Source organism: Anneissia japonica, unplaced genomic scaffold (assembly GCF_011630105.1).
Source record: "Anneissia japonica isolate Jap-2015-1 unplaced genomic scaffold, ASM1163010v1 scaffold287600_len331809_cov165, whole genome shotgun sequence".
NCBI classification, from domain to species: Eukaryota; Metazoa; Echinodermata; class Crinoidea; order Comatulida; family Comatulidae; genus Anneissia; species Anneissia japonica.
Window position 1 is genome coordinate 58,606 of NW_022703713.1, and position 10,952 is coordinate 69,557.

General features: G+C 34.6%; 1 protein-coding gene across 1 annotated transcript in view; it reads left to right on the forward strand.

The window, feature by feature from the left end:
• Positions 1 to 10,952, forward strand: part of LOC117104506 (protein NO VEIN-like) — a 43,206-nt gene that overhangs the window by 2,971 nt on the left and 29,283 nt on the right. The window contains exons 2-6 of the mRNA XM_033245357.1: positions 6,468 to 8,042; positions 8,269 to 8,719; positions 9,169 to 9,335; positions 9,540 to 9,665; positions 9,881 to 10,050. Of these exons, the coding sequence (XP_033101248.1) occupies positions 6,486 to 8,042; positions 8,269 to 8,719; positions 9,169 to 9,335; positions 9,540 to 9,665; positions 9,881 to 10,050 (2,471 nt within the window). The 5' untranslated portion in view covers positions 6,468 to 6,485. The remainder of the gene's footprint in view (positions 1 to 6,467; positions 8,043 to 8,268; positions 8,720 to 9,168; positions 9,336 to 9,539; positions 9,666 to 9,880; positions 10,051 to 10,952) is intronic.

Here is a 10,952-nt window from a genome sequence, read left to right on the forward strand (position 1 = left end):
GGTTAGAAACGTAAATATTGCGTGGCATGATGGGATATACTATTGCCTCGCTGACCTCAAACGAGTATTTCCGAGGTAAATTTTTACACGGTTAGACAAGATAAGTTTGTGCTCGAATACGGGGACCCCCCGTGGTGTAAAGCCGTGCGTTTACCTGTCATAAACACGGAATTTAATAGGCGTGTATGGCTCGAACGCACCCATAGTGACTAGTGTTTCTTAACTATCACATATTTGTGGTACATACTTTTAGGGAGGAGTAGAGTCCGTTGGTCATTCACCTTAAGTGCCTATGACTAAATACTGTACACCACATTTCCTCCTTTCTAGAACTGAACCTTAACCTAATTGGAATATACAGTAATACTTTGCTTTCAATATTGACATCAACATTCTATTCTACCACAAGTTATTTTTTTTACAACAATAATAATATATAGAAAAATCAACTTAACTATTTAGCAATGGTTTGAAATCCTTAATCATGTTTCATACCTTACAGATTTCCTAATTATTCTACCAGATCTAGTTTGTACTGATAGGTAAATTTATAGGTGCAGGGTATGTCACTTGAATTTTCTGAAATTGAAGGTCATATGGATTGGAACAGTTGAGTTAGATTCAGGGATTATCTCAGTTGTTGGTGGCAGAAAAGTTAAAAAAAAAACATTAGCAAGCCTATGTTGGAATGACTGGGAAGAATCCGATTTAGCAAACATACGCTTAAACGTCTTTCAGTAAGTCCTTTTGAAGAAGCCGGGTGATAAGGCGAGCATAAATTATGTTTGATATAAAAATGATATCAAGTATGTTTAAAAATAACTTAAATTCATCCGAAGTGAATTGTGGGCCGTTGTCAGAAACTAGTTGAACTGGCAACATTTTCCAAATAACGATCTTAAATTTGTAATTGTAGCCGAAGAGCTATATATGCTCATCATGGGAAGTACTTCCAGCCCTTTTGAATGACTGTCCACCACAATTAGAAATTACTGTCCTTTAGCAAAATCAATGTGTATCCTTTGCCAAGACTCTCTAGTCCATGGCCAAACAATAATGGTGTTCTGTGTTTCAATGCAGGTAAAACATGTTTGGGCAACATTCTCAATATCATGTCTATATCGGGCCAACAAACATAAGATCGTGCCAACAAAGATTTCATCCTACACATCCCTGGATGACAATCATGTAGTTCATTAAGCATACGCTCATGGACGGTTTGGGGAATTATTACTCGCTCCCCCATATAATGCACCCATTATATGAAAGTTCATCGCGCTTAGTAAAGTATTAGGGGATAACTCTTTACTGTCACTATGTTGGACTAGCTTGACAAAGTAAAGTCATACACTTTGGAAAGGATTTGGATCTTTTCTTGTTCTCTCTGCAGTGTGATCAGCCTTTATTGGTAGTTGCGATAGACTAGTGTGAAATGTATATTCCGAGTCATTCGGATCGGTATTTCTTGCTGATTCTAATGGAAGTCTACTTAGTAAGTCTGCACTTGCATTGTCCTTAGACATTCTATATTGAATATCATGTTGATAGCCTGATAATATTACAGTACTCACCTTTGTATTCTAGCAGCTTCCATGGAGGGAATTCCCGACTTTGGACCAAATATTCGTGAGCATCTGTGAGTTATGATCCTGCAAACCACTGCTTGCCAGTGGTCTAAAATTGCAGGAAAACGGTGCGGTGATGTTGGTTCCCCTGCGATATAGTCTGTTTCTGATGTTTTTTATTTTTAGGTCGCTTGGCTATAGACTCTAGGATTTAGTTTTTGGTTTGTTTCTTTGTGTAACTTATAGTGCATAGAGACCATGTAGTATGCACTCTACAAGTCCCAAACCATTACCATTACCATATTCTGGTTAAGGGTTGATGATCAGTAACCTAAGTAAATTTGATACCATACTGTTCATAAGTTATTTGTACATTATCGTCTTGGTGTATCTTCCCCGAAGTGGCAGCCATTGAGTATGTGGTTCTACAATGTATAACAAAGAAATGCTAAATGCTAGATGTTACCCCGATTTTGACGAGTATCACTCGTTCTGCGCACCCTCAGCAACACCATATGGGCGAGTATACTTGTCGCTAACAAATCAAGGGACATTCTGAATCAAAGTGTACTAAAATGTTATCACTTGTTAATATTTCCTTAGCATAGTCAAATGCCTCTTGGCATGCCTTCGACCATGTCCATTTGACATTATGTTGTAGCAATGTATACAACACATGCAGTTTGGCGCTCAACTTTGGAATGATTTAAGTTCCGTAACATTTTCCGGTGGCCTGGCATTCTTAATAGCCTCAATCTTTAATCTTGTAAAGGTTTGATACCTTCACTTGTTAAGTGATGTCCCAAGTATTGAACTTGTTTTTCTATAAACTTACATTCCTTATTCAAATTAACATTGTATTTTGTAGCCGTGAAAGATCTCTAAGGTGCTCTTCAACTGAATTTGTTGCATAAGAATATCATCAACATAACAAAAACATTCTTCATACCAGCGAATATTTTGTCCATGGTTTCTTGAAAAATCACTGGAGCAGTTTTCCACTCTGTTTTCATAAGCGCCCTGTTTAAATAAGCTGGCCTAGATTTCTGGAAACATGGTAGTGCTCCTTATTTTAATTTATGAAGCAGTGAATCCAAAAAATTCTAGTATTGTTATCGTATTTCAGCGGAACATTAAAATTTCACCTTATAATCAAATCAAACCAAATCTCTTTATTTGCAACAAGGTAAACATTGTTGAATTTACAATGTACAATTCTGGAAAACATAAAGAATAATTACACATACAATACAAAATATTTAAAATACGAATTAGAATACTGTACAAAAATATTTAAAATGCAAATTAGATATTGTACACATAAAAAAAAAATTAACAAATGTTACATTATGTTAATTATAATTATTGTAGTACATTAACTATTGCTATTATTATATATTGTTATTACTTTTATTATTATTATTATTTTATTTATTATTCTTATATTGAAATTGATACCGATTCCAGGAGTTTCACACTGGGAGCTAGCGCCTTCCAGGCCACATCAATATCAATGAACCGAAAGAGTGTTAGACAAACACGAGAGGTGGGGGGGGGGCGGTACCGATCGAATCACCATTCACGAGATAATCCATAGTTGATGAAATTTGCTGATCTGTTTGTACGAGTGAATGGTGTGGAGAAATATTTACTGTGTCTGAGGTTGTATTTATGTTGGATGAAGGAAGTGATTCAGCCGGTGATCCCCGGACTTCAGTTTTGTGAAATACTTCCTGCTCATCCCCATCAATCGGTTCGAGAGACATTGCAGCCCAAGGATGTCCTTCGCTTCCCCGTAAGAGGCACTTCCTCTGTGGAATAACTGGTAAGAACTACATTGCTCTTGCGTAGTGGGAATATTGCAAATTTGCTATCGTGCATTTGCTCTGATATGGTGGATCTGGAAGCACCAGTATCCACTTCCATTCTTATATAAGATTCACCAATATTAACATTTATAAAGTAAGGCTTTCTTACCAGTTGTTACCGCATTCATTCCGAACATATTATATACTGTCCTCAGGTACAGTAGAGTCCATTGGTTATTCACCAGTTAAGTATTGATGACTAAATATACCACATATGCATATGCAACACACACACACACACACATATCGTTTATAAGTCATATGAAGAGTTTAATGCTTTTAAGATGTCCCTTATTTTGTACAATGCACCTACTGTGAAAATGTTTTGTGGTTTATTATTAATAAAGATTTTATTATTAGATAAAAGGCAACAAATTAAGGTATGCAATAAAAATTTCTCAAATTATTTTTCTATAAAAAATATATTTACATTTTGTGGTGCCAGTGGCGGCACTAGAATTTTGCTGGCGACAAGGCAACGCCCCCCACAGGCTGGTCGAGAGTCTAAATAATAAGGAAACATTCCTCAACATATTGAAAGGACCTTTGTCTGTTTATTTATAATGAATGTTTAAACAGACAATATTTTGAGTGTAGGCCTAATGTTGGTAGACCCCACTTAACATGATAATGCATTGATATCATTGCATAAAGTTCCCTTATTGCAGAATGCACTGGGAATTGAAAAATTCCAGCTTGTATAAGAGTCATTTGAATAGAAAAATCAGTGACTCAGTAATGTACTCATGTAGATCAGGCACTAGAATTTTGCTGACGACAAGGCAACGCCGCCTACAGGCTGGTCAATAGTTGTACTTTGGCGCAGACTGCATCAAGAGTTGCACTTTGGCGCAGCCCCTCCTAACACCGCCACTGTATGATACACCAAATTAATATCTTCCCGCCAAGATTTTGTAAAATTTCATTAATGGGATTTCTCAGGCATTGCCTTTAAATGATCTCATGCAGTGTTTGTAGGTACAGATAAGTTCCCCATGGCCTCCGTATCCCCCTCAAATAAATGCCCCTTTAGAGCCTCCTAAATGACTGTAAGCAAATCTACTGTAGAATTATAAACAACATCATTGTCAGAACATTCTATTATGTTCTACTCTAGTAGCACATTTTGATGGTAATTATGTGTTTTAGTTCTAGCAAGGAGGTATTATAATTTATAATACCTCCATGGTTCTAGTAAAATTAAGGGGATTTATCTGGATATATTTAACACATCAAAAGAATAAATGCTTCCCTTGAATAAACGCCCCCTCAAAAACCCTTCTTAACAAAATATGCCCTGTGGCGTTTATTTAAATAAATATGATATTTGTCAGAAAACAGATTTAAAAAAAAAAATAGTTTACTGTACTGTATGGGCACTGATCCAGGTGAACAGGGATACAAGTTTTCCCCCCACCCACAAATTTTCACCAGAGTCATTTTCACACTTCCCATTTTTTTGTTAAAGGAATTTTTACCCCTTATTTTTCTAATTGTTTTCCTACTAAATAATGGAAACATTGCTCAAAAGTATTGAAAGGACCTTTGTCTGTTTATTTATAATGAATGTTTAAACAGACAATCTTCTGAGTGTAGGCCTAATGGTGGTAGACTCCACTATGATAATGCATTGATATCATAGCATAAATTTCCCTTCTTGCATAATGCACTAGAAATTGGAAATTCCAGCTTTTATATAAAAGAGTTATTTCAATAGAAAATCAATGACTCAGTAATGCACTCATGCAGATCAGGATTTCTAAATGATGTCAAGATGATGTGTTACACGGTGATTATATATTTTACTATTGGGGATATTTGAGAGGCATGGAATGCACAAACCTTTCCCCTCCCCTTCCCCCCTCCGAAAAAATTTGTACCACCAAACTAGAACAATGGATTACACTTACACTAAGCAGGGAACAGTGAAATTACAGTAATTTCACTGTTCCCTGCACTAAGTAAATGAAATCACCTAATATCTTTGCTAGCTACCACCCCCCTGTCTCTTACACCTGGTGCCCCTCCACTTAACCCATGTTCCCTCAACAATCTGCCCCATCCCCCATATCAATATTTAGAATCATAGAAGCCACTAATAAAATAACAAAATAATTTTATTTTGGAAAGATATTTGACAGTGAAATACGAGTGATGACGAAAAGGTGCACCCTGTGCCATGTGGACAGATCCTTGCTAAATATCTTGGCCTTGTTGAGCTCTGTTTTCTTTTTAACCAAGATCATGATACATTCTCATGACCAAAATATTCTTATTAGGGAAAATACCCTTCGTACAATTTGCCATCGTGTGAGAAGGGGGTATTAGATACATGCTCTCAAAAAATGTGATGTAACAAAGTAATTAAATAATTTCATAATTTGGAAAAGTGCAGTCTCATACAGTACACTGACTGATCATAAGTGATTCTTTTCTTTTTTTCTTTTTTTTTCAGAATATACTTAAATTATTTTTTAGAAAAACAAATGCATGCATTACTGTAATATCAAGAACTAGTCCATTTATTGGCATAAAAATGAGAATTAGAATACCATTTTGCAAAGATTTTATTTATTAGGTGACAAATTCAGAGGTTTTTAGACACATGCACTATCATGCTTTCTCCACCTGATTTTTGTTTTATATATAAAGTCGAACCTCTGAGGTAGGTGAGAATTTTATATTATTTAAAGTTAAGTCATTATTTTGCATTTAGGAATGACTAAATTATCAAGTAGTTATTGCATATCATATTTGTAAATCTTTGTCAAAAAAAACATTATTTCAAAATCATTAATCTTTACTATCTTCACATTAAATTACTTGTAATGGAAATGTTCAGGAACTGGCGCTTTAAACGTGAGTGATTTTTTGTTTGCTTGTGACAAACTTTGGAATTTGTATTGTTTTCTATTTATTTATTTTTTTTTCTCTTGTAATTATTACATTATATGCCAAAATAAAATTAACCAAATTTATTAACATTGTTTATAGGAAGCTATTATTAAACCTATATGAATATTTTTTTCTTTAGGATTAATCTTATGGCACCATGGCACGACATCACAAGAGAGATGATATTAAAAAGAACCTTCGGGAACTCCTTCGTCTCAATCCTTTTGGAATTCCACTGGACAGTTTGACACACAGATACTCTACACACTTTAAAGTAAATCTTAATTTGCGTGGTAATGGTATTAAGGGCATTAGAAGTATTCCAGATAATTTTAATTGGTCTGAAATAGTATCTGATGCCAGTGGAGAAGAAATTTTACGCCTAAAGAAAGAAGGGAAAGCTGAAGTGAAAAAAGCTAAAAAAGAATTTAAAAGAGCTAGTGCCCAAACATCTGAAACCTTAGGAAACCAAACTCAGCAAGTTCCATTGAATTTGGAGAAAAAATGCACCAATGTAGGAAAAGTTGTCAAAGAACCATCAAAGATACAAAGCAACCAGCAAGTTCCCTCATATTTTTCGATGCCACTTCCTCACATCCTTCAACAGCCATTATTTGGACAACAGATAACCAATGTTGAGCATGAACAATCAGTATCAAATAAAAAATCTGGTGAATCGCTAATTAAACCAATTCAACCATTGCTTCCTCAAGGATTTCATCAGCAGGTTCAGCAGTCAGAAACAACATTTGGTTATCTACAGGCTTCTTCACTCCCTCAAGGACCTCAAGAAGTAGGCCTACCAACAAGTTTTCCTTCATCTCCACACCAAAAAATCAAAACCTGTCAAAGCTCACAAATTGATGAAAGGAAATTTAACTCAATGTCACCCACAGAATTTAATTCAGCATCCAAACAACCTAGCAGAGATACACACTCTATTGGAAACATAATCTTTGGGAATAAAGCAATGATTTTGGAACCATCTATTGGTGAGGATAGTCATGACTGGCCCACATTAAGTCAAGGTGCCACAAAAAAGAAAACAAAAGAAAAGTCAAAGAAAGATCCTAAAGCAGAAGCCGAAAACCGCAGGATAAAGTTTGATCACTTAGATATATCTGGAATTCAGAACAGAAAAGTTGGGAAAAGACCAACTAAAGATGATGTAAATTCTAGAGCTTTATTCCATATCCAGGCACTAGCAGAACAAAATGAGCATGTCAGTATAGAGTTGGTTATGAAAGGGGTGATGGAGTACTTTGGCCAAACAAGCATCCGACAACTAGGTTTGTATAAGGAAACAGACCTTCAAGCAATTCACGAGCACCAACGCTTACTTTGCCGTATCAATGCCTACATATCTGCTTTTTGTAAGTGCCGCTCTATTGCGACACTTTATGAACTTCTCCAGGATCTTGAAAATATTCAAGAAGGTAAAGATTCTTTCGAAGAGTTAAATGTTGGACCACTCTCTAAATTTCCTGCAGTCTATAATCTTTTTAAATTTCCCCCATATCAATCTGATGATGACATTATTAAGGTGACTACAATGGACATATTGGAACTCTTGAGAAATTACATGGGAAAAAATGATTTGTGGAGAAGCAAAGTTGATTTGAAAGGTTTCATGGAGTTTATAATGGAGGATTTTGGGGTTTCTGATCCTTATCAACTTGGAATTCGTGTTCAGAGTATTGCACTAGGGGTCTCTGTAAGTACACTTTCACACTTTTATTTACAGAATATACTATTGATTAACCTAATTTTAATATATTTCAATCTAATGTACTGTTCTTACTTTTTAAGGATGCTAAGTTTCCTAAAGATACATTGTATTGTATCTTTTTTATGTCGGGTGAATTAAATTCCCTGGTCCTGAGCTTTACATTCCTTTTCTAATATGTTTTACTGTACACAAGTTTGATTTTGTGGCATAGGTTCTTAAAAAGGCTCAAAGAGAGGAAAAGAACACAATGGATGAATGCCGTAGAGCCATCTTGGCTAAGCTGAAGCAGGAGGTGGAGGCATCTTTGGAAAGTGTTAAGAAATCAATTCTTGAGCCTGCAAATACTGACAGAGAACGTTCACGACTGGACATTCGGAAGCGCTATGCTGATATGACTGCTGCAGAGGCAATACTTAAAGTGTTTGAAAATGCTCAGCCGCTTTTAAATCAGGAGTCTCGTCTTAGGGGTTTTTTCCGTGCACTTCCAGCAATAGTTAACAACGAACTCGCAAGAAACCTTTTTCAACTCGCTATATGCCTTGGTAACATGGAATTTCCTCAGGATTTTATGCCTGCTGGTAGCAAGGAAGAAGAAATAGAAGAAGAAAATGAACAGACTGAAGTAGAACCATCTGTTTGTGCAAATAAAATTCCTGATCAAGGTAAAAATGTCTTGAGTACTTTTAATAGTTTTTTCTGTTGTAAAATATGGAAACCCCTAAATTATAAATAAAACATTGGATTACTCATATTGTTTAAGGATGACACTGTATAAATAACATTTTAATGAGTAATATACAGTATATACATTTCTCTAAAACATTTAAGGATTTTTTAAGTGGTGACACTGTATAATAATATTCTATTGATTAATATACAGTATATACATTTCTGTAAAACATTTTTGGAATCATCAGATAGTCATGGTTTCTTCATGTACTTCTGTATTCATTTGTGACAGATCTATAAGGATCAGTGCCACTTCAGTACAAAAATAAAGAACTATGTGGACTTTATATTCAGAAAATTTTATTCAGTATATTTTCTGAACTTTATATTCAGAAACAATTAATACAGTATATTCCTACGATATATACTATTTTCTTTACAGAGGAAATTATTAGTGATGTGGAAAATTTTCTGAATCGTCTTCAAGATGTTCCAACTCTCCATGATCTGAGCAGAATCGAAAGTAGATTATGTCAGAACAGAAATTTGTCAAGTTTTTTGGACTTTAAAAAAGGAACTTTTCTGCAATTTATCACTAAGACTCCAAAGGTTTAACATTTGTTTTTTTTTTTTAATAATGATGATATGATGAGCATAATCATCTTTCTGTCATCATTATGACAATTATGATTATTATGAACATCATGGTGGTAAAGCTGAACTAAAAAATAAATGCATTGATTATTATTATACATTTACAATTTAAATACATCATAAGGTTGCATAATTAATGTCAACTTTACTTGTGTACAGCTTCTTCAGCAGTTTGGTGGGAGTATTCTTGGTGCAACCAATCAGAAAGCTAACCAAGGAACACCATATTATCCCTCTCCTCATGATCTTATTGACTTCATCAGACAATGTGGGAAGCAGAACATGGTTAGTATAAAATAATGTATTAGCATATTTAGGGGTGTATGTATAGTACGTGTTGACCTGGAGGGTGTGAACATTGAGAATGTGCAACCAAATCCCTATTCTAATTTCAGTTTTCATCTTTTTATTGCCTAATATTATACTTTAAATTTAATAGTTTTTTAATTAAGGCCTTATGAATATTTTATAAATTAGTTTTAAATGCATTTTTTTTTCAGAATGATATGAAGCTTGTTGAAACAGCATTATGCGAACATTTCCAGACAACATCAACTGATACATTTGGAAGAGGGTCCTTGCAAAGACTCATTTTGAAGGCAAAGAGTGCACAAGATGATGAAGAGCAAAATTCTATCACTTACGAACAAGCCTTATACACTCAGACAAGGTAAATTTTGAGTGTTTTTAACTCAAGTAAAACTTTCAGGGCCTCATAAGCCGATTATCCCATTAGAAGTTTAATGGGGTCCTGGTTGGCTTAATTGCAGCTGCCTATGGGAAAGCAATAAATAAATAAATAAATTTAATAGTGATAGAAATTTTAAGTTTCAATTTCAGAGTGCACAGAATCCTCCTCCGCTCTCTTTCTTAGTCATGCTTGTAATCATCACTCACTTTTTTCTTTTTAAATCATTCGCTTCGGACCAGATACTCCATTTTACTAAGTAAAGAGAGGCAAATGTAGATACTATAATAGTTTAGTTTTTGATTACTGTATTTGCATTCTGTCAAATCTGAATATACAACATTTAAATACTCTGCAAGTGTTCCTGAATAGATTAGGTAGATTTGTACTCTAATACAATGACTCCCATAAATGAAGTAATGAATACACTTAACTGGAGTAAACTTAGTGGAAGAAGAAGTAAACAGTTACTCATAATGATCTACAAGCTATCGTCTATGCTTGCCTTTAATGAAAATATTCACCCTAAATGAACCCATAGCCAAAGTTGCAACAATTTATGGTACCAAATTGGAATAAGAACCTTAACGTTGTTAAAAATAACTGGACGATTTTGGGGATCAGTACTTTTGCATTGAAAATGTGTCCAGTCAAAAGAAAGAATATTAATAAAGTAAACAGATTTTGAGAAATGACAAAAAAGATAATGATAAAGAATCTTCCCAAGAACTAAAGCATGATCAACATTGGTTTGGAACTCACAACCTAGTTTGAAAGGCAAATGGGAAAAACCCATAAAACAGCAAACGGCCATATAATGCAAAACAATTTAAAATTAAAACGGAACAGTAGAGAAAATCCGATCAGAATGACAAAATAAACTA